The sequence below is a fragment of the Equus asinus genome, chromosome 4 (genome assembly GCF_041296235.1).
Source record: "Equus asinus isolate D_3611 breed Donkey chromosome 4, EquAss-T2T_v2, whole genome shotgun sequence".
Classification (NCBI taxonomy): Eukaryota; Metazoa; Chordata; class Mammalia; order Perissodactyla; family Equidae; genus Equus; species Equus asinus.
Window position 1 is genome coordinate 108,815,550 of NC_091793.1, and position 23,361 is coordinate 108,838,910.

The following is a 23,361-nucleotide window of genomic DNA, read 5'->3' on the forward strand; positions in this document are numbered from 1 at the left end:
CAGTATGGAGATTTCTCAAAAATTGAAAGTAGAAATACCGTATGACCCAGCCAGCTGTCTCACTACTGGGTATTTATCCAAAGAACATGAAATCAACAGTACAAAGAGATCTATGCACTATGTTCACTGCAGCATTATTCACAGTAGCCAAGTCGTGGAAGCAACCCAAGTGCCCATCAACTGATGAATGGATGAAGAAGATGTGATATATATATATACAATGGAATACTACTCAGCCATAAAAGAGACAAAATTGTCCCATTTGGAACAACATGGATGGACCTTGAGGGTATTATGTTAAGTGAAATAAGCCAGAAAGAGAAAGACAAACACCATATGATTTCTCTCATATGTGGAAGATAAACAAACACATGGATAAAGAGAACAGATTAGTGGTTACCAGAGAGGAAGAGGTGGGGGGGGGGGTGAAAGGGGTAAAGAGGCATGTATGTATGGTGATTGATAAAAACCAGATTATTGGTGGTGAGCATGATGCAGTCTATACAGAAACTGATACATAATAATGTACACCTGAAATTACACAGTGGAAAAAAAAAAAAGAAATCAAACAGAATACCACAGGAGAGGTCCCCCAAAACTGGCAAGGTGTGAACTGAATCTGTTTGACCAACGCAGTGTTCTTAGAATTTTAAAATTTGTTTCCAGCATTTAAAATCAGAATATTTCATATGAAAATCCAGATTTCCAATATCTCTCAAAAAAAGAACACTCTTGCATGATGCTGAGCAGCATTTGCATTTCTTATCTGGAGCATGCACTCTCAGTTCACCTGCCTTTCCTTGTGTCTCACTGACTCTGAGCCTAAGTGCCAAGCTCCATTTATCATCATCAAGTATGACGCTTGTTATTTTTCTTATAGCAGAGAGAAGTGAAGGATTTCTTGTACCCATGCCTCTACTCCAAGCGGAAAACTAAGAGGATCACTTGCTTCAACAAAGAATTTTCTTATATCAAGCCCACTTCATTCATCTCCCTGGCCTTTTATGCAAGGTCACATTGTGCCTTTCATAAGTCCAAGGCACTTTTGCCTTCATGGGCCCCTTCCTCCATAAAAATATTTAAAATTATATTTAATGACTACACTGGTATAAAGGCAAATATATTAATATTAAATACTTTCTTTACCCTGAAGTTTCTTTTTCTTATTTAAAAAAAATCTAAACATTTTCATGAGCCACTAAAAGTACCATGGCACTAGGCACTGTGACCACCATGCCTAACAGATAAGTCCGCCCTGCCCCCATGGATACTTGAGGTTTTCTGGGAAATTTTTAAATCCCCAATTCACCTGTAAGAGTGTGGGACACACAGTCCATTGCTACAGGTGAACTCATTTTCAGAGCAAGACCTCCTGGTGCAATTCTGATGCTCATCATAGCCGTCAGCACAATCTGCGTCGCCATCACAGACCCAAGATTGGGGTATGCACCTCCTGGATGGAGGTGTGCTATGTACACAGTGAAACTGAGAGCCGGAGCAGCTGCGATTCTCTGAAAGCAAAGCACACAAGAATCAGAAACATGAGAGCTCATTCTACAGTCAAATTCATTCTGAACCATTATTTCTCTTGCTTTATGCTACTTAACAAAATGAGGGGAAAACAGGTAGACAAATTATGTTGCTATGGTAACAATAGATCATAATAAAAACACCAAAATTCCATTTCAATTGCTTTAGACCTTAGATTTTTTTTCAAAAGGAAGAGATAAGCATTTTTGTTCACAAAGTGTAATCACACAATGTAAGATAGGCATTTTTATGCCAGTTCTACAGATGAGAAAATTGAAGCTCAAAATGGTTAACTAGACAGCTCAAAGTCATAGAAATTTCTAAAGAGCTAGGGCTTCAAATCTAGGGTTTTTTTCCTCCAAATTTAGTGCTTTTTCAACTACATCATAGCTATCACTTCAAGTAGAATTAGGGTATACAAGAGTTGTCAGAAACCATGACACTGTTAGGAAAGAGATGAGATGCTAATACATAACCATTAATGCCCGCAGAATAACAGAACAGACGTATTATTCAATCTCACTGTGAGTGTATGGGAGACAAAAGGAGGGAGGTCCTGGCAAGGGCCGGTGGGAGAAAGTACATGCTACAGTTCATGTTTGTGCAGCTGCCAACAACCCGTTTTAAGGAATAGAGTATGTGTGGAGCTATGGCCCATCACCAAAGTTGTAGATATATGAGATTAGATCAAATGCAAACATCAGGGAGCCATTGTTTTTTACTGTTCCACCATGGAAAGACGCTTCTAAGACACCTTAGCTAAGAGTTCCATGCTCTGTTGGTCTGTTTGTTCCATAATCCAATGAAAAGGCATAACCCTCCCCTTACTCCCTCCCCCAAATAAGGGGCCTAAAGTATTAGATGAAACTATGGGCACAGTTAATTACTACTCTGTTAAAGCTGCTATTAAGAGTGGCCAACTGAGATCTCGTCGTCTGCTCAGGAAAAGTAGAACATTATTTCCATTAGCTAAATGCAAGAGAAAAAGAATAAACATTAAAATCATTTCTTATCATTTTAAAGCATTTAAGCAAATGATAGCAAACAATTCCAGAGTGGAAAAATCAAGGTAGCATTCTATCCGTGTGCATTCAATTAAAGAGGAATCTGCCTGACAATCATACTCTCCAAAGGCAGAAAAGTAAATCGACTGAGTTTCCCCGGAATGTGACTCTGCTGAGGAATTAACGGGTTTCACTCACCACACTGGTGCCTTTCATCTTCATCACTCATGTCCCCACAGTCATTATCACCATCACAGATCCATTCTCTTTGGATGCACCTCCCACTGTCACACTTGAACTCATCGCTTAAGCATGTTGGTTCATCGTGCACTGAAAAAAAATTCAAAGCACTCTTGGTGAAGAGTGGTTTGCAGTCCAGAAATCTTGAGAGAGGCCTGCCATAGCCTGGGCTGTCTAGAAGACTGATTCAAATTCTTCAATCATATCCTTACATGTCCCTATTCAACTAAGCAAGTTTTCATAGGCCCACAAACCCAGGGACTCCTCAAAATTAGCCTAGGGGGAAGAGAAAATTTAACTATTAAAAATACAGCACAATGATATCAGTAAGGAGAAGCAGTACCTCTCATAAGCTGGTAAGAAAAGAGTATATATTGATACAGCCTTTTGAAGAGACATAGCCCCTTTGACACAGCAACACCATTTCTAGAAATCTAGTTCACAAGAATCTTCCCACATGTGCACAAAGAGTTTGTAAAAGGATGTTCATCCCTGTGTTATTTTGCGTAGTGAAACAACGGAAACAATCTAAATGTCCATCAGTTAGGAAAGGGATAAAAACACATGGAACATCCACACTTTAGAGTAATATTCAGTAATATTCAAAGGAATGAGGTAGATCTGTATTTGCTAACATGCTGACACGACATTGTTAAGCTAAAAAAGAAGGGGGGTGGAGGGCAAATTGCAGGAAAAAAATATATATAGTAAGGTGTTTTAAAATCTACGTATCAGGATGTATAGATAAAGGTAAGAAGAATTCAAACCCATCCTTAATAGTGATTATCTCTGGGGAAGAGGAGATTGGAGAAAGGGCGAAGAAATAGGAATTATGCTTTTTTGTATATGTCTCATTATTTCTTTAAAACAATACATCTGCATATTAAGAGAATGTATTCATATGTAGATTCTGTTTGTTTTTATTTAAATATGTCAGGCAGTTGGAACTAATTGCTCTCACTATGACTTTGGTTCCCATGGAAATCTTCATATTTTTAAAATTATGTAAAATAATGTGCATGGATATAGATTACAATTTGCAAAGGTAAATAGCAGCCTTCAAATACAAACAAGCACAACTGCCTCCAGGAACTGGAGGGTCCCGGGAAGTTTTTAGGAAACTCGGATGGCCATGGGACCTTACTTCATAAGCTGGCACACAGACACAACAAGAAGAGGATGTGTGTCCATAATATGCCCCTCTTCCCCATGTCTATGATGATTCCAATCACTTTTGGATCCTCCTACAGTGTTATCAGTTTGAATTCAGCCAAATTCAGAAATTCCAATTCAGAGTCAGTTAAAATTGAGTTCTACAAGCCAGGTACAGTATTAGGTGCATCACCAACATAATCTCATTTTATCAGCATCAATCAGCAACCTCCCTATCCTGGTCAGCAACCCACACAGTGCCCTGCACTAAGAGGTTCTTAATGAATGTCTGCTGAGTTGTTTCAGCATCTCAGCTGAAAGAAGGAGCAGGGAGAGGAAACACGCAGCAGCCATGACCCTAGTCTGTATTTGAAGAGGCTGTCTAGTTGCATCATAATGCTTTTCACGCTTGCTTACTCTCTTACCACAAGTGGAAGGTTCATCAGAGCCATCAGAACAATCTCTTTCTTGATCACAATACCAATGGATAGGAATACAGCGCCCAGAAGTGCACTGGAACTCAGTGCTGCTGCACGTCTGAGAGGCTGGAGGAGAGAAAGAACAAAAGCCATGAGCAAAGCACAAGCTGCTTCCCATCAGTATTAACAATTTGCCTATCTCTCTGAACTATGTAATAGTTGCCAAGAAAGAAAGACTGAGCCTGGGACATGGGCTTATGTACAAGCTTTCCATAAGAGTATGGTAGAGAAAGAAGGCAGGCGATTCTGCTCTAGTTTTCCAGAAGTTTTTTCTAGATTCCAGAAATCCAAAAATAAATTCTATTTGTTAGAAATGCCAAAGAAACATTTTTTGATGCATAAAATCACAAATTATGTGAAAGAAGACTTGGTTCTATGTTTTCTGCTATAACACAAAATTAAACAAATTCCATTGAAATAATAATTAAAAGCAAAAACAACAATATGGTCTGAGTTCACCCTATATACAACCTTTTAGCCATGCTAGACCATAATTCTAGAGAGTTAGCAAAGTTCTGCTCTTATTTGTCCTTGTAATATATATGGGATCTTTATTTGAGTAAATGACTCTGCCTACATGTGAACATTGATTCTTTTCTCACATAACCTTAAGAAGCTCTGGTCAGATGTGTTTTCTAAATTGTTATGTGGGTACAAACCAGAATCAAGTCTCTTAATTCTTCTGGTCTGCTAGGATCCCTTGCTTTGGCCCATGATATCTGACGACTTACCAGGGAAAATCTGGTAAGGAAGCAGAGGTGCCTGAAAGGTTCGCACTAGTTCCAATCTGCCTGTCCCTATCTAATGGCTGTGTCCTGAATTCTGCTTCCTCTTGTTGCTGTTATTTCAACCAACTCCTGCTCTTGGACTGTAGCCTCACCTGGTGACAATTACTAAACTCTTAAATTACGCATCTATTTACACTAACAGTCTGAAAGTTATCAAGCTTAAGAAAGGCCTTTTAATTTCAATTATAAATACAGGAAATAGTTTGATTGAACCAAATTGCTAAATATGAAATAAAAGTTTCTGAAATTCAAACAGACTAAAAAGATACACAAATTCTTTCAGTTACTAATGGCTACCATAACCCTACTAAGAGTAAATATAAGGGCTTAATGTGCAAATTCTGCCTGGAGTTCCTGAAGACAAAAGGCCTTCAACTCTGAGAGAAATGGCTCTGCCATTGTAGAAGGTTAGGTATCAGAGCTAGTCTCTGGAAGAAATATTTGGATTTGGACATCCAGCCAAGGAACAGAGAAAAGAGGCTTCTTATGCCCCTTCAACCACATCCTAAATTAATGGCCTTCTCCATTTACTTACAAGGTCAACTTGAGATGACGAACTGAAATTAGCCCAAACACCCAGGCTGTATATCTTTGTATTAGCTCAAGACATGCAACCCTGGAACCACAGAAAGAGAGGTAGGTTTATCTTACCACAGAAAATGGGACTTTCATCACTCATATCTCCACAGTCATTGTCTCCATCACACAAGTAAAGACGGGGAATACAAATATTTGTAGTCTGACATTTTATGTATCCAGGACGGCAAGTGCGATCAGCTTGAAAAAGACAACCAGATAAACATTGGGAACATATCCACCACATATATATCATAAAGAATGTCCATGCTAACAGATCTATTGCAGAACACAAACCACCAGAAGGAAGGCATTTTCAAAGCTATCACAGAAGCATGATCCATGACACTTATGTTACACCATAGATTCTATAGTAAAGAGATATTTCCAGCTAATACTGGGGGATGAAGGAGGGGAGTGAGGTTACTTTACGTTTAAATCACCTGTTTTCATTATTTAATAGTATCGACAAGAGTCCGACTCTTGGTTAAATAATCTATGACATATCCACACAATGGAGTAATATGTAGCTGTAAAAAGTAATGAAGAAGATCCCTATATGTTGATAAGGAAGAATGGTATGATCTCCAAGATATATTGTTAACAGCAGGAAAGCAAGATTCAAAACAGTAGGCTATCTTATGTGTAAGAAAAATGATGATATGAGTGTGTGTGTGTAGCAAGAGAGATGCTTATATCAAAAACAACAACTACAATGAAAAGATAAACTACTGAAAATTGTCACCCCTATGGGTAGATTCAGAATAGTATGGACAGAGCAGGGTGGAAAGGATAAGGATGAAAGACTTCTGTGACTGTACCTTGTTGCATAATTTTGACTATGGAACCATGTACATTATTTCATAGAAATAAAAACGGAAAAAGGAAAGTCATTCTAAAATTTGGAAATAGTAACAAATAAAGGTAACAGTAAATCAAGTTGATAACATAACCATACAGAGAAAAAAATTCAAATAATTCTAAAAACCAGTATTTTGACTGCCTATTCTTAGCAGGACATAATCCAAGAACAAGAAGGACCTAAAATCTTAAATTACATTTAGTAGATTTATCCAGGGTAATACTATTCGTGTGGTTATTTTGAAATTATTATGGGCATTGTGAATTCACTGTAGAATAAAGCCAATAAGTAAATATGTCAACATCATTAAAAACCAAGATTTTAAGTATAACAGAAGAGACACGATTATAAAATCTAAGAAGCAAAAAACCTGTCATCTTAAATTAAAATGGGAAATACGACGTAATTTTTTTTTCCTTAAAAATTGTATTTCCTAGGTCTATCCACTAAAAAGGCCTAGAAGCAACAAAAACCATGTAGGAATGGGCACCCCAATACTGTGGTAATTTCTAAATATCACAAAAGGAATGAGGTTTTCTTGGATAAGTGGCTAATTCCAGGCCTGAGACAGGAAATATGCAAGTCTGCACTATGGAAGACTAACCAGGGCCATGTTAGAATAACAGAAGAGCCAACTTAGCAGGGCAGCCACTGACCTAAGATAGGACAATTGAACACAAAAAAGAATAAATGACTTCACTGCATTAAAACACATCACAGGTAAAAATCCATGGGTTTAATACAATAGTAAAAACAAAACAAAACAAAAACTTAGTGCTCATTGGTCACCAACGCATTACTCTGAAAACTGACAAAGGGAAAGTATCAAGCATTTATCCTGTAGAATTGTATTTCAGTGTAACAAATAATTGATAAGGAAAATTTCTTCTTTATGGAACCTCAGCTAATAAATGTGGAAGGAATAATAGAATTTTAAAATGCCTATTTTGTATCCCTTAAAGAAATAATGGATTTATGAAACAACCATCCATGGATGCAAAAACCATTACATTAAAGGTTGGTGGGGACCTCCTAAGAGAAGATTCAGGCTAACCTCTAAATGCAGTGATTAATTTCATCGTCACTTCAAGTGGAACAAACAAGCATAAGGTGCCTCATATGCGATGTAACAAGAAACACACAGCTCCACCTATACTGTGCTCTCACCCAAAGAACTGAACCTAATGTAATCAAAACTCTACATCCAAATTCCAGTTAATAGGAAATAAGAGGGATAAAATAACAAATCAAATGGCTCAACTATGCAATTAGTCAAATCCAGAATGTGGGACATTCCACAGGACAAATCAATGGCATTAAAAATAAATAGTGAGGGGGCCGGCCCAGTGGCACAGCAGTTAAGTGTGCACGTTCCACTTCGGTGGCCCGGGGTGCTTGCCAGCTAGGATCCCGGGTGTGGACATGGCACCACTCAGCAAGCCATGCTGTAGTAGGCATCCTACATATAAAATAGAGGAAGATGGGCACAGATGTTAGCTCAGGGCCAGTCTTCCTCAGCAAAAAGAGGAGGATTGACAGCAGATGTTAGCTCAGGGCTGATCTTCCTCAAAATAAATAAATAAATTAGTGAGGGGCCAGCCCAGTGGCACAGCAGTTAAGTGCGCACATTCCACTTCGGCAGCCCAGGGTTCACTGGTTCAGATCCCAGGTGCGGACACTGCACCACTCAGCAAGCCATGCTGTGGCAGGCAGCCCACGTATAAAGTAGAGGAAGATGGGCATGGATGTCAGCTCAGGGGAAGTCTTCCTCAACAAAAAGAGAAGGATTGGAAGCAGATGTTAGCTCAGGGCTGATCTTCCTCAAATAAATAAATAAATAAATAAATAGTGAGGGGGGCCAGCCCTGAGGCTTAGTGGTTAAGTTCAGTGTGCTCCACTTTGGCAGCCCAGGTTCAGTTCCCAGGTGCAGATCTATACCACTTGGTGGTGGCCATGCTGTGGTGGTGACCTACATACAAAATAAAGGAAAATTAGCACATATGTTAACTCAGGGTGAATTTTCCTCAACCGAAAGAGGAAGATTGGCAACAGATATTACCTCAGGGCGAATCTGCCTCAGGAAGAAAAAAAAAGTGAACACTGTTGTGGCATCAAAAAGGTTACAGAGTTTTAACTCAATCACAAAACATCAAACAACCCAATCAAAAAATGGGCTGGAGACATGAACAGACATTTCTCCAAAGAAGATATACTGATGGCCAATAGGCACATGAAAAGATGCTCATCATCGCTGATCATCAGAGAAATGCAAATCAAAACTACACTAAGATATCACCTTACACCCGTTAGAATGACAAAAATATCTAAAACTAATAGCAACAAATGTTGGAGAGGTTGCGGAGAAAAAGGAACCCTCATACACTGCTGGTGGGAATGCAAACTGGTGCAGCCACTATGGAAAACAGTATGGAGATTCCTCAAAAAACTAAAAATGGAACTACCATACGATCCAGCCATCCCACTACTGGGTATTTATCCAAAGAGCCTGAAGTCAGCAATCCCAAAAGTCCTGTGCACCCCAATGTTTATTGCAGCACTGTTTACAATAGCCAAGACGTGGAAGCAACCTAAGTGCCCATCAACAGATGAATGGATAAAGAAGATGTGGTACATATATACAATGGAATACTACTCAGCTGCAAAACAGAACAAAATCATTCCATTTGCAATAACATGGATGGACCTTGAGAGAATTATGTTAAGTGAAATAAGCCAGCGAGAGAAAGACAATCTGTATGACTCCACTCATATGAGGAATTTAAAACTATGGACCAAGAACAGTTTAGTGGCTACCAGGGGAAAGGTGGGGTGGGGGGTGGGCACAAAGGGTGAAGTGGTGCACCTACAACATGACTGACAAACATTAATGTACAATTGAAATTTCACAAGATTGTAACCTATCAATAACTCAATTAAAAAAAGAAAAAAAAAAAAAGGTTACAGAGTTTTAACAACCAAAATCAGTGTATAGACCTTGTCTGAATCCTAATTTGAACAGGCAACTGTAAAAAGACATTTTGGGGATAAGTGAGAAAATTTGAATAGGGACTGAGTAGTCAAGGATATCAAATATGTATTGTTGATTTTGCTAGACATTATAATGACATGGTCGTTGTTTTTCAAAATGTATTTATTGGTGATATGCATGTCTGGGAGTTGCTTTAAAATCCTCAGAAAAAAAATTGAGGGAAATGGGTGAAACAGATTGACCACTTGTTGATAAATGTTGAGGCTGGGTGATGGATATAGTAAACTATTCTTTCTACTTTGGTGTATGTTTGAAATTTTCCATAAGAAGTACTTCTTTTAAAAAGCATACCTAAATAAATATTGTGTATAACTCTACCTACAAAAGTGGCAGAGCAGGTAGATACATCCAAACTGAAAATATATTTGTACTTACGTTCTGCCCTTTTGTTTTCCCAAGATGCTAAAGCGCAAATGCCAGAAATTTTGGAAAAACAAATTAACTACAGGGCAATTTACCAGAAAAACTAAAGAGACAAATCTTTTCAGTCAACATTGTACTGTATAGCTTTTTGCACAACAAAGATTAACCACAACACATCTATGCAATAATTTTTGTCTGCAACTATTGTTAGAGCTTTAAAACAATCGAAAATTTTGTCAAATGAATTTTTAGTCTGGCAGATATATAAACCAAGGATAAAATATTTAAGGTTAAAATAGTCAATGGTTGTATGCATCCATAAATTTAGGTAAATAATTCAAATATTAGGTACAGTTGTTTTTAAAAATCATTTAGTAGAATGTATTAAAACAAAATTTATGTTTTAGATGAATACTTAGTTCTTTTTTCAGAAAGCCTTTCTTTCATATAAAAATTTCATCTCCCACGGTCTAAGACTTCCGACCCCAAAGCACAAGAAATACTTAAGGTGAACTTACGGCAGTTTTTCTCGTCTGAGGTATCATTATCGTGGCAGTTGTTTATGCCATTGCAGACAAACTGAAGAGGTATGCACCTTCTGTTACTGCAAGTAAATTCCGTGGTGGCGTTACAGTCCCTGAACAGGCACCCTGCCTCATCACTGTTGTCACCACAGTCATTGTAGTGATCACAGCGATAATGATATCGGACACATCGCCCATTGTCACAGGTGAAGGCTGTCAGAGGGCAGGTGTGAAACGCTAAGAAGAGGAAAAAACATTGAAGAAACCTCTTGACTAAAGGATCACTCTAATTGCTAAAAAGATACAATCAAATAAAGTAGACACTTTGAGTTTACCTTCCAAGGCAAAAACAGCTGCAAAACGGACTGCTTGCAAAGTGAGACAACACTAAATTAGTTAGATTAAGCAAATATGTTGGATGCTTTTTTTGCAAATGAAGCATTTTAAGCAAATGAAAATGTCACTCCACTTCTCTATCATCTCAACCTAAAAGTTTACCTCAATCACAGAAAAGCATGAAAATATAATTTATTTGGGAAAAATAAAACTCTTAGCCCCTACACACTCTACTAGAAAAAGGTAACTAACCTCAGAACTTCCTGAGAAATGTCAGTATTTTACTCACCCTATTCAGATGGAAGCTGAATATTCGGAGAGATTTCAATAAAATTATTGAATTAATGATCCTTGAGCTATGAAGATTAATAAAATGCTAACAATCACTGATTGCAACCCCTAGCTCCATGCTAAGTCATACTTAGCATCACCAAGTGCCATGCTGTGTTTTTTATGTATTGTTTTCTCTTACTCCTCACAAGAATCCTAGTAATAGCTCCATTTTACATATGAGGTGTTTGAGGCTCAGAGAAGTTAAGTAACTTTCCCAGAGCTATACAGATTGTAAATACCATAGCCAGGATTTGAATCCAGCACTTTTACTCTTAACCACTACAGAAGGGCTTCCTAATAAAGTATCATATGCTACTCCACAGCATATACATCAGCTTATATGTGATTTAACAGAAACGCAGTCTGGATTCTCAGAGTAAATGTTCTTCAGTTCTAACAAGATGCTTAGGAACAAATTTCAAACTTATTCATACACAGCAGGATTCTGTACCAAATACTTGGCATAAAGACATTGTTAGCTCCTAACAAAAAGCTCCAAGAGTCCAACTCACCACAGACACTTTCCAGCTCATCACTGCCATCACCACAGTCATTGTCGTTGTCACATTTCCACTGCTCTGAGATGCAGTGCCCGTTGAGGCAGGTGAACTTGGAACTATCGCACCGTGTACCATTGTCCACGATGCAGTGCTTATTGTCGTTGGCCAGATACCACCGGCCCTCATGTGGACACTGGCACTCAGCACCATTTGGACCTGAAGAAGGGTAGGTCCAGAAAAAGGAAAAGATTTGTGGAGTGAACACTTTCTCCTCTAAAACAGCACTGGCAACAGCTCTGTATTAAATGTGCCATAAGACAAGCCATAGAAACTCTTCCCATCAACCTTTCAACTATATTCTGAGTCATTTTTCCATCAAAAAGAATAACCACCAATTTCTAATAAATGTGTCTAATTCACCCTAATCTTTAAACAACCGCCTCTCATCTACACGGAAACAATAGCCATGATTCTCCCTTCTCAGCAAAATCTGCAAAGCAATGATATCATATCAAAAGGCATATCTTCCTATGAACTTGTTGTTCTCTATAAAACACACTATGAAGCACATACTACATTCTAAAATATCATCAGAAATCTTTCAAGCTATAAATTGTACCTTCCAAGTGGAAGAATGAGATCCTTTTATAAGGAAGGTAAGCTCATTGACGGAATTTGTATTCAAGTCGTAAAGTGCGGTAGACAAACCCTCAACTTTCTTTCTACCTCCATCAAGCTTGAATTAAAAACGCCTTCATAAAAGGGCTCCATGTTGGACAGGAAATAAACCTGTCAAAGTCTTTCTCTCACTAGACAAACCCCCAAATCTATTTTATGAATTACTCTGAAATCAAGGAGAATTTGGATTCTTTTTTCTCCTGTTAGAGCTGAATATTCCTTCACCTTTTCCTAGCAGTTGTCACCATTATTGCTACTCTGCACGATTGTATCTTCATGGGCAATGCCTTACCTGGTGCACAAATATGGCTGCAGCCCCCATTAAACTCATCACAAGGATTACTGCACTGCCGTTGCTGGTCCTTCACAACAACACGAATACCCTCAGGCTCGAAGCTAAAACGTGTAGTCATTGCCATCTGACCTGACCCATCATATTTGTTAGCTCGGTAAACTTTTTTTGCAGAGAAGTCAGTCCAGTAAATATACTGGCCATAGAGAGTCAAGCCAAAAGGATGAAAGGTTGCACTGACAATGACCTCACGTTCCAAGCCCGTTAGAGTGCTGCGTTCAATCTTCAGCCTAAAATGAAGTTAAAAAAAAAATTGCTGGAATCCAGAAAGATTAAGTTCCTCAACTGGCAGCCCAATGCCTGGGCCTAACCATTGCTTTACATAAGCCCCCAACTTTCTTTTCAAGTGGAGCATATGACAGCAAAAACCAATATCTGGTTGGTGTAGTCACTGCAATAAACTCTTCTATTGATCCAGTCAAAGGCAATGCCATCAACAGCCCCTATATCTGGACATATGCCAACAAACACACATACAAAGCTGTTAGAGTTTCAATATGCATTTTAGAACCACTGGTGATGGGAGGTCTAACTTTGCTTATCAAACAATGGCCTATATAAATCATAGATTTCCAAATAGTAATATAGCCTATGAGTAATCCTACAAAAGAAACCAGGCTATCATTAGAAACAGGAGAGGGGCTGGCCCAGTGGTGCAGCGGTTAACTCTGCATGTTCCACTTCAGCGGCCCAGGGTTCGCCAGTTTGGATCCCAGGTGAGGACACAGTACTGCTTGGCAAGCCACGCTGTGGTAGGTGTCCCACATATAAAAAAAGTAGAGGAAGATAGGCACAGATGTTAGCTCAGGGCCAGTCTTCCTCAGCAAAAAGAGGATGACTGACAGCAGATGTTAGCTCAGGGCTAATCTTCCTCAAAAAAAAAAAGAAAGAAAGAAACAGGAGAATATTATGAAATAATACATACAATGCATAGAACTCGGTCTTTAGAAAATGGTAGTTACTCAACAAAATATGAATTACTTTTCCCTTCCCATTCCCTTCATGACTTTTTTGGTTAGTAATTTACCAAGTACCTTGAGAAATTTACCTAAAATGATCCAAATTTAGACACGAAACATCATCACTTTGTTTCAAATGAGAAAATAAAGAAAAGATGAGCTTCTTGGGTGCTCAGTGTCACAAGACCAAAATCATAAGATAATAAGCAAGAAAAGTTAAGATTCCTGACATGTAGACACCAGCCATAGCAAACAAAATCATTTCATCTCTTCAACTATTCCATTAGGATGATTGGAATGCGAGTAATTTCAGGGGTACTTGAATTAATATAAAACTAGAGTTGACAAAAATTTATAAGGAAAACATTATGAAATTGGCTGAGACCAAGCTGGCAGGAGAAAAAAGAATCTTTTTGAGAAGATGACCAAAAGTCAAAGACTAAAAGAAAATGTTTTTACAAGACACTGAATGCTTAAGTCCAGAGAAACCTTAACATCAGTGTACATTTAAAAGTCATTCACATTTTATGGTAGTCACATAGGGCCCACGGATTATAAATTGAATGATTATATTTGTAATTATAGTTGACATTAATTTATGTAGTAAAGCGTATTTAGATGCCGTTTAGTTTACAATTATTCAATTTCATGTTATAGATCAATTTTCACAGGTACATTCACCAAGCTAGAATATAGTTCCCAAAACTGTGATTCTACATTGTGGCCACATCTATTTAGCATATTATATTTTTATGGCATTATGCAAATCCTTCTTTTTTGGAAGTGGGAAGAACTCTTCAACACCCACACGAATAACCAAAGACACATACAGACTGGCATCCGCCCAGTAGAGAAGGTCTTCCTCAGTGTCCAGAGCGAGTCCATTGGGCCAGACCAGGCTGCTGTTCACAATAGGTACCCGGAAGTTTCCTCCCAGTGTGGCTCTCTCAATTTTGGCATTAGTATCCCAGTCAGTCCAGTACATGTACCTAGTTATCCAAAAGGAGTCATAATTAATTCAGCACAAGGAACTTCATAATCCTTTTTACTTAAAGAAGAATGGCAGCATTCTTTAACTGCAAATTGACATTAACATGGCAGATGAAAGCCTACTCCATTCCTACCCACACAACTTGCCCATAAGGGATGTACTGAGTCAGAGCATTGATTCCCTAGTATGCTGCCAACCTTTCTAGCACCAACGGGAGTTCCTTCCCAGGTAAAGTCATTCATGCTCTTTCACCTTGAATCTGTAGCTACAGTGTTACAAGTGCATAAAACGTTGGCTCTCTATGAACATAAAATAATTTCCGGCCCCACTCCCTCCAGAAATAAGCAGACAGAAATATGATGAAAAGACCATTGCATACCCACGGCAAGGGTCTAACACAATTGCTCCTGGCTTTGAAACATGGGCTATCACGGTGCGCTTAGACCCATCCTCGGCCACAGAGTTAATTGTCTGGTTGGTGTAGTCACTGTAATAAATTCTTCTATTGATCCAGTCAAAGGCAATGCCATCAGCAGCCCCTATATCTGGACATATATCAACAAACACACATACAAAGGTGTTAGAGTCTCAATATGCATTTCAGAACCACTGGTTATCCACATGTGTTGATCCCTTTGTGTCTATTTCCAAGATAAACTGCACCTGGAGTGCACTTACCTGAAACAATGACAGTGGGAGAAACAATTCCTGAATTCAGGTTGACATAGGAAATCTGACTATGTCTAGGTGATAAGGAATGTGTGAAGTAGATTCTGTTATGTATGCTGTCATAATCCAGGTCCACAGCAATTCCTTCCACACTTATTGCTTGGAAAGGTGGGTTATGGTTTTCAGGGTCCAAGTATAAGCTTCTCAAGGAATCATCCATGGCAAACACAAGGAAATGTTCTGTTGGAATGGCACAGCTCTTGCCATCACTTTCCAGGGTCCCAAAGGCACAGCCACATTTTGGGGTGTGCAATTCAGGCAAAGCAAAGCAGAGATGGGAGCATCCACCATTATTTTCCAAGCAAGGGTTGTTGTTGACTGCTTCTGGTGACCGGGGCTGGACTCGCTTGTCAAAGATGGTCACATCTCTTAGCCAATTGATATTGTCCCTTATCACTGTTGGTAGCTCTGTGTTATCTGGTTCCTTGCTAGCTTTGAAGATTTTTTTTAAATTCCTGTCTACCCATATGATAGAATCTTCAAAAACAGTGATGGCATAAGGAGTTGGGTAACGACTGCCATAACGAATTACTTCAGATTCCTCTCCCTCAATATTGATCCTTGCAATCATATCTAAAGAATCATCAACCCAATAAATGTAGCCATTGTTATGGTCTACTGCCAAGCCCCGTGGTGTGACAATGCCCTCTGACACAAGCACAGTTCGATTGGTACAGTCAAGAAAAGAACGTTCAATCTTTGGGTTTTGTCCATAGTCAGCCCAGAATAGGTATCTGTTCTTGGGGTCTACAACAATATCCCTGGGCATATCCACTATGACTTTAAGGAGAACACGGCGGTAGGTGGTATTGATCCGCAGAACTTCTATCAGCGTTTCAGACAAAAAAGCATTGGTGAAATAAAGATTTCCTGCAGGAAAATGAAAGAGCATGCTGATGAGTGGAAAACCAAGAAGAAAAGAGAGGATGCCTTTTCAAATTCATAACAAAATATGTAAAGGTGGAAGTTTGGGTCAGTATATGTTGTCTTTTCCAAGATGATAAACAAATGTCTCAGTTTAGACTTATAAAAATATATATTTACTCTTAGGAACCAAAGAAATTGTTTCTTCAAATTTAAAGACAATATGCCTTTCTTCAGTCTCTAAAGCAGATTAGAATTCATAGCAAACATTTTACTGAAAGGTCTATTTTCCAGAATGTCCTTCCTCTCCTACCTGAATGTTTACCATCTAAATCTTCAAAAGACTCTAAATACACATTATCATGACATAACTTCTACTCCAACATGAGGAAAGGAGCAAAGAGGGAGAACTAGCAGCATCTCAGGTTATCGACATCATCAAATGCTCCTTGTGATTAGTATTAACGTGAGGTCCTTCCCTAGTCTTTCTAATTAGTGTAGAGGTTTTCATCCCATGAACATTGTAAAGCCACTGAAACAAAAGTCCATTTGCCTTCGGGCATTAAAGAACAATGTAAACACTAGAATAAAAAGACCACAGTGCGAGGAAAAAATATTGAAAGGAGAATGATCCCATATTGATTCCATGTAGTTGAAAATCTGCTGTCAAACTATCAATACTGCTATCAAGGTACATCTGTTTTGTTCCTATATCTAACTCAAAACTGCCTTAGAGAAATCAGGTCAACATGCAGTATGTTACTGATCTCTTTTCATTACCTATCTCTAATTGCAACATATGTATATTCCAATCCTACAATCCAGGATTGGCAAACTTTTTCCATAAAGGGCCAGATAGTAAATATTTTAGGCTTTGTAGAGCATACGGTTTCTTTCACAAGTACTCAACTCTGCCATTGTAACATGAAAACAATCATAGACAATACACAAACAAACGGGCATAGCTATGCGCCAGTAGTACTTTACTCACAAAAACAGACAGTAGGCTGCATTTGACCTAGGCCATAGACTGCTGACCCTGCTTTACCTATACCCTCAGAAATAATGTAGTAAATTTGTTAACGGGGATGGGATTTAGGGACCCAGTTAAAGCCTTATCTAACTATACTACCATACATACTATTTGCAATAAAATCTTATTATAGTACCGAGACTTTCATAATATAATTTAATATTTATATAATATTTACAAATGATATCTACTTACCAAACTTGATAACACACAATGAAACCTATTTTTATATAATGGGATTATATTCTGAACTTTATAATATATTTAATACATTTGTTTCTCAGCATATCATCAAAAATCAGTGGTAATTCAAAATTAAGTGTGTGAATCAATATAACTAAATTAATGTAATATTGGATCAGGTCAAGCATTTCGATTTAACTACAATAGAGAAAGTACCTACTGCTCAAAAGTGATTTAGACATTAACAAGAGGAAGCAATTAAGAATTTGGCAACTAAAATTGCTGAGCTTGAAAATAAATGATTATCGCTTCATGGTTTACATTATACTTTAATATCTCTTTCTCTTTGAAAATTTAGACATTTCCAATTTAGAAATTAGGTGCTAATCTAAGTGTGAAAAAGAACAACTCCATATAATTTAATGTTTCTAGTCATTTTGCCTACAGTTGAAGAAAATAAGATAATCTATTATAAATCTGTCAACTGAAAATTTTATCATTAACTTAATAGACATATAGCTTAGTCTAAAAGCACAATTCAATTTATCTTAAATCTCAATATCTGTTTAGAAAAACAGATCTGTAGCATATATAATGTTATGCTAAACCTTCTGGCATAAAATAAGATGATAGAGATGCAAACAAGAAAAAGCTTTTCAGTAAAATCACTCTATAGCTCACCTACCTGCCACCCAGTCCAGGGCAATACCCCGCACTCCATTTTCTCCTATCCCATGTGTAACGATGTTCATAAAAGCAGACCCATCTGGTTTGATTCTACGGATGGCATTATAATCTGCCACAGAGCTGCTAAAATCACACCAATAAATAAAACCAGAAGATACATCAACATCCACATGCAGTGCATTTCGTCCTGAAACATTTAAGAAAAGATCATTAAACAATGCTCTAGATGGAACTAGAACTTTTAAATGTCTGCCCTTCCTCTCAAACCTTCATTCTCAACCCCCTGCTCTGACCATGACTTCACTACAAAATAAAAATACTTGTTTCCCAGTTGCAACGAAAACACCTGCCCAGGAGAAATGGTTGATTATAGGTTTGGGGAGGGAAGATATGAGGTGAGCCTGGAACCTTTTATTATACCAAAAAGCAAGAAAGCATTCAAACACTAACAGGATCGTGTCAAAAGAATAAAGGCAGCCATTTCAAAAAGTTCTTTCTGACCAAAATGGGTCAACCGGATTACCAAAAGAGTAATTATGGTAAATGGTTACAACACATTGAATTAAAAAATAAAAACTTGAGTTCATGTGATAATAAATTATTTTTAAAGATAAACTTGGAAAGAGAGACAGCTCTCCTTTATAGAAGAATATTATCAATAAATGTAGAAGGAATGATAGAAGAAAATCACCATATTGCCAATCCCCGATTAAACAATCATTTCAGACAAGGATCATCACTGGCTGCTCAAACCAATGGGTAAAAGGTATTTGGGGAACAAGATATTCACAGGGGGCCAAAGTGTGACCCCAAAGATTTCATACAAATTACAAAAAGAAAAATATACTGTTAAAAAGCAGAGATTTCACGGTGACCACCTTAACCAAGTGATCAAACTTAAACATCACTAAGACAGGGACGAGCTGACATTATGTCCTTCCTAATGAGATTCTGCATCAAGGACACAGCTTCATCCATGAAGTATTCTTGCCAAGTATGTTCAACCCCAATCCAACCAAGCAGTTAGACCTAACTTTTATTTTATGGGAAATTCAGGGTATAAACGGAATGACAGGTTAAATGACACCATAAGGAAATAATCAGACAAATCCTCAATGTGAGATTCTGAAAGACCACAGTTGTGTCTCTTCAAAAATCAATATCATAACAAAAAACTGGGGCAACTACTACAGATTAAAAGAAACTAAAGAGACATTCCAAATACAATGCATGAATCTTGATTAGATCTTGAACAGAACAAAACAATAGCTATAAAAAATATCCTGAGGCCAAGTGGAGAAATATGAATATATGTATTAGATGATAATGCCCTTAGGAGCTGCACGCTAAAGTATATAGGGGTGAAGTGTCATGATATCTGCAATATATTTTCAAAAAGTTCATTAAAAATGTATGTATATATATATGTATGTATATACACACAAATACACTCCGAGAGATTGAGAGCTCAGATGTAGCAAAATGTTAAAAATTGTTGAATCTAGGTGAAAGGTGTAAGGATGTTCCCTGTACCTTTCTTTGACCTTTTCTGCATTCAAAATTTTCCACATGAAAGCATGGGAGAAAAAAATTATTGACTTTATAATATCTTTACAAGATGGTGGCTTAGATCTTTCACTTTTTAAGATCAGAGATGACAAAGACAATTCATGAGTACATGTGAATATGGTCATCAAGGAGGAGGGTGTGCGGTGCCAGAAGCACGCTGACTCCTTTCACCATATGCAGCCCTGTCTCTTCCAACCATCTCTCCCACTCCTTCATTCCCTTCATCCTTTTTTCTTCCTTTTATTTCTGTCATCAACCTATGATACACTCCTTGTGATGCTAGTAAATGCTTAGTTCTTCCCATGGTTACAGACACCTAGAAACCCCTTGGTTCATCCAGAAAGCAAGTGATCATTTTATATGTTCACAGTAGGCAAGCATAAAGTGCCGTAAAAATGTAGTTATTAAGGAGAGACTAATACTGTCAACTTATTTATTTTAACTCATCAAATATCTATGAAAAGATCAGACTGTGGACTATTTCATTATTATTCTAAATAGTATACCCTCTACCCTACATCTCCATTAACTACTCTTTTGAACACCAACTCTGTAACACTTAGTGCAATCTCATGCTACACTCTATGTTGCTCTAGGCCTCTCATTCTCAATGTGGTCCATGCACCAGCAACAGCAGCATGACCTGGGAACTTGTTAGGAACGCAGATTTTCAAGACCTACTCCAGACTACATCAGACCACATCAGAAAATGTGAGGATAGGGTCCAGATCTGTGTGTTAACAAGCCCTCCAATTCTGATACACACCAAAGTTTGACAAGCACACAAGGCTGAGACACATTATTTAAAGGGAAAGAAGCTTCGTTATGTGCTGAATCCAAACATAGAGAAACGCTTTACAGCACCAAGGATTTCAACATGGCAGCAGGTGGAGTCGAATCTTACTTATATTGGAGTTGACATACCTTGGCCTGCCACTGGCACCATGGCTTCTGAATGATCTGACAAATCCAAGTTAAAGCCTCTGATTGCAGACAGCATGGAAACAACAATGAAAGACTCATATGGAGAGCAGGTCTGCTGATCAGGATTGAGTTTAAATCCAGTGGCACAGGCGCATGAGAACAGTCCTCCTGGTACAGGCAGGCAAATCTGCTGACAGGCATTTACGTTGTTGCTACAGCCATTTGAGGATTCGGCAGCATCTAAATGAAATCAAAATTAGTTTGCAATTTTTTCACTCCACCTACTTGCCACTCAGTCTCAAATTTTTAAAATTGGGTCACCAAACAATTTATTGTAAAAATTAATAATAAAATATGGTATGTGAGTTAATAACCAAAAAACAATATTGAAGCAACTAGAGCTTATACTGTTAACACCATAAAGGTATTAAAATAGGACCACAACTATCATATAGCAATTAGAGAATGGAGCATCGCTTGCTTTTATTCCATAAATCATGCAAGAATTAGAAGAATGAGGGAGGTCAGTATACAAACACTAATATATTTTTTTGCCCTCTTGACCTAAGTACTGGCATTTAAAATTATATCAGTTTAAACACATGATCAACAACATGATGGACATTTGATTTAAGGTATGTTAAATAAGAATATTTAAAAGTTTTTTTCACAAGCAATAAAAATAAATACCAAATGACAAACCTAGGTTATAGGACAGCAAACAATATTCTTGATAATCTTTGTTTAGAAATTAAAAGCTATAAAATATGTCGAAACTATAAAAAATAAACTCTAGATCATAATGCTAACTTAAAGGGGCAAACCAAAAATTAGATTATCTCTTAAAAACCTTTGGAAAAAGGCAACACCTAAAAGTATTCCTTTTAAGATCAAAAATTCTATCATGCAAAATGCCTGTCCTTATGGAGATTACATTCTAATAAGTAATACAGACAATAAACAGATAGATACGTCAGGAAGTACTGGGAAGCAAAAGCAAAGGAAAGAGTTTAAAGTGATGAGGAAAAAATGGGAATAAACTCACAGTGAAGTCAATCTGGCTTTTCAGATGCCAGGTTAGTCTTTGAAACTCAGCCATGCTTCAGACATGGTTATTATTTTAAACATATTTTGGATAATTTCAATTTGCATGCAGTGTATGTACATGGGTTTGTGTGTGGGCATGTGTTTATACACGTAAGTGTATAGACCTGAGAATATACATTGTAACAGCCATGAATGTGTATGTTTCAGTCATAAACACTTACCACGTTTGTAATAAACTCGAAGTCCCCTCAGATGTGGAATATTATCTCTCAAGACTACTTTGTTGGCCCCAGTGTTCTTGTCAACTCTTTCAATGACCTCATAGTGTTCATCAGTATAATAAAGAAAGGAACCATGGACAGCAATTCCCCAGGGGTGGGAAAGATAGTTAACCAGGATTGTTCGATCTGTACCATCCACATTTCCTCTTTCAATCTAAAAGATCAGAATGTTTGTTATTGACTGATTCATGGTAAAATAAGAGAAACATTTAGAACGAATATTCTCTTAATAATAATATTTCACATTTATATAGCATTCTATCATTTACAGAGATTTTTTTCATATCTATTTTCTGATTTGACAGTCACAACTACATGGAGCTGTAGGTCAGGCAATGTTCACTGATAATGAAGCTGGAGCTCAAATTAGTCAGTTAACTTCCTCAGGTAGCATGGTGAAGAAAAAGGGACTAAACCTCTTTAGTTCCTGCATGCGATATTCTGGTCCAAGATACACATTTAATGCCTAACTGTGGGCCATTACACAGGAATTGACTGACCATGCCTGTAATATCATCCCCAACAATTTCTGCAATGGGGTTGGAAATGTGCTCCATACAAGCACAGAAGACAGGAAGACTGGACAGGGCAGAAGGTAGTCCTGCTCTATCAGAACAGGTAGTAAGCCTTACTCAAAATGACTGATAAACTGGAAAAGAACTCACCAGAATGAAGGTCCTAATGAAAAATGACAAGTCTACTTCTGGAAGAAAAACAAAATGTAGACACAGCTGGTTTGATTTCATTTCAAGAACTTGTCTCAAGTGCCTCCTCTGTGCCAGGATCTGAGCTGAATACAGAAGAGGTCTGACTCTCTGCCTCACTGGACAAGAGATCCCAGCAGGTATAACAGCAGGTTATGCCCTAGAAACTGACAGAAGTCCCAGAAGGCTAGAGCATAGGGAAGATAAGCTTGAGGGGAGCTGCTGAGGGAGTAAACAGGATCAGATTAGCTGACCAGGCTCAGCTGAAGTGTTTGGAGCTACTCCTCTAGGCTAGGGTTCTGGGGTGAGCAGTGATCAGACCTATTCGTTATAGTTTTATGAAGACAACATGTCTCTCTCATGAAAGCAGGGTTCAGTATCGAGGGCCATGGTCTAGTCAAGGCTAGAGAGAAGTGGCTCAGAACAGTAGAGGCAGCAGAAAAAGGCTGGGCCTGAGAAAAGAGGTAGAGGATGAAAGGCCAGGATTTTGTGATAATTAAAGAAGGACATAGTTACCAGAGCGAAGCAGAAATATGAGAGTTCTAGCCTAGGAGAAATCATAGAGGGTCACTGGGCTAACAAGCTCACAGATTCAGGAAGGCAGAGTAGATGTAGAAATAAGAA

General features: G+C 38.0%; 1 protein-coding gene across 1 annotated transcript in view; it reads right to left on the bottom strand.

The window, feature by feature from the left end:
* The window catches only part of LRP2 (LDL receptor related protein 2), a 198,384-nt gene that overhangs the window by 57,419 nt on the left and 117,604 nt on the right, over nucleotides 1-23,361 (bottom strand). The window contains exons 36-48 of the mRNA XM_070508061.1: nucleotides 21,974-22,187; nucleotides 20,706-20,945; nucleotides 18,211-18,399; nucleotides 15,395-16,315; nucleotides 15,096-15,261; nucleotides 14,556-14,714; nucleotides 12,707-12,996; nucleotides 11,749-11,952; nucleotides 10,562-10,804; nucleotides 5,845-5,970; nucleotides 4,352-4,471; nucleotides 2,733-2,864; nucleotides 1,310-1,511 (exon numbers count right to left, since the gene is read on the bottom strand). Coding sequence (XP_070364162.1) covers nucleotides 1,310-1,511; nucleotides 2,733-2,864; nucleotides 4,352-4,471; nucleotides 5,845-5,970; nucleotides 10,562-10,804; nucleotides 11,749-11,952; nucleotides 12,707-12,996; nucleotides 14,556-14,714; nucleotides 15,096-15,261; nucleotides 15,395-16,315; nucleotides 18,211-18,399; nucleotides 20,706-20,945; nucleotides 21,974-22,187 — 3,206 coding nt within the window. The remainder of the gene's footprint in view (nucleotides 1-1,309; nucleotides 1,512-2,732; nucleotides 2,865-4,351; nucleotides 4,472-5,844; nucleotides 5,971-10,561; nucleotides 10,805-11,748; nucleotides 11,953-12,706; nucleotides 12,997-14,555; nucleotides 14,715-15,095; nucleotides 15,262-15,394; nucleotides 16,316-18,210; nucleotides 18,400-20,705; nucleotides 20,946-21,973; nucleotides 22,188-23,361) is intronic.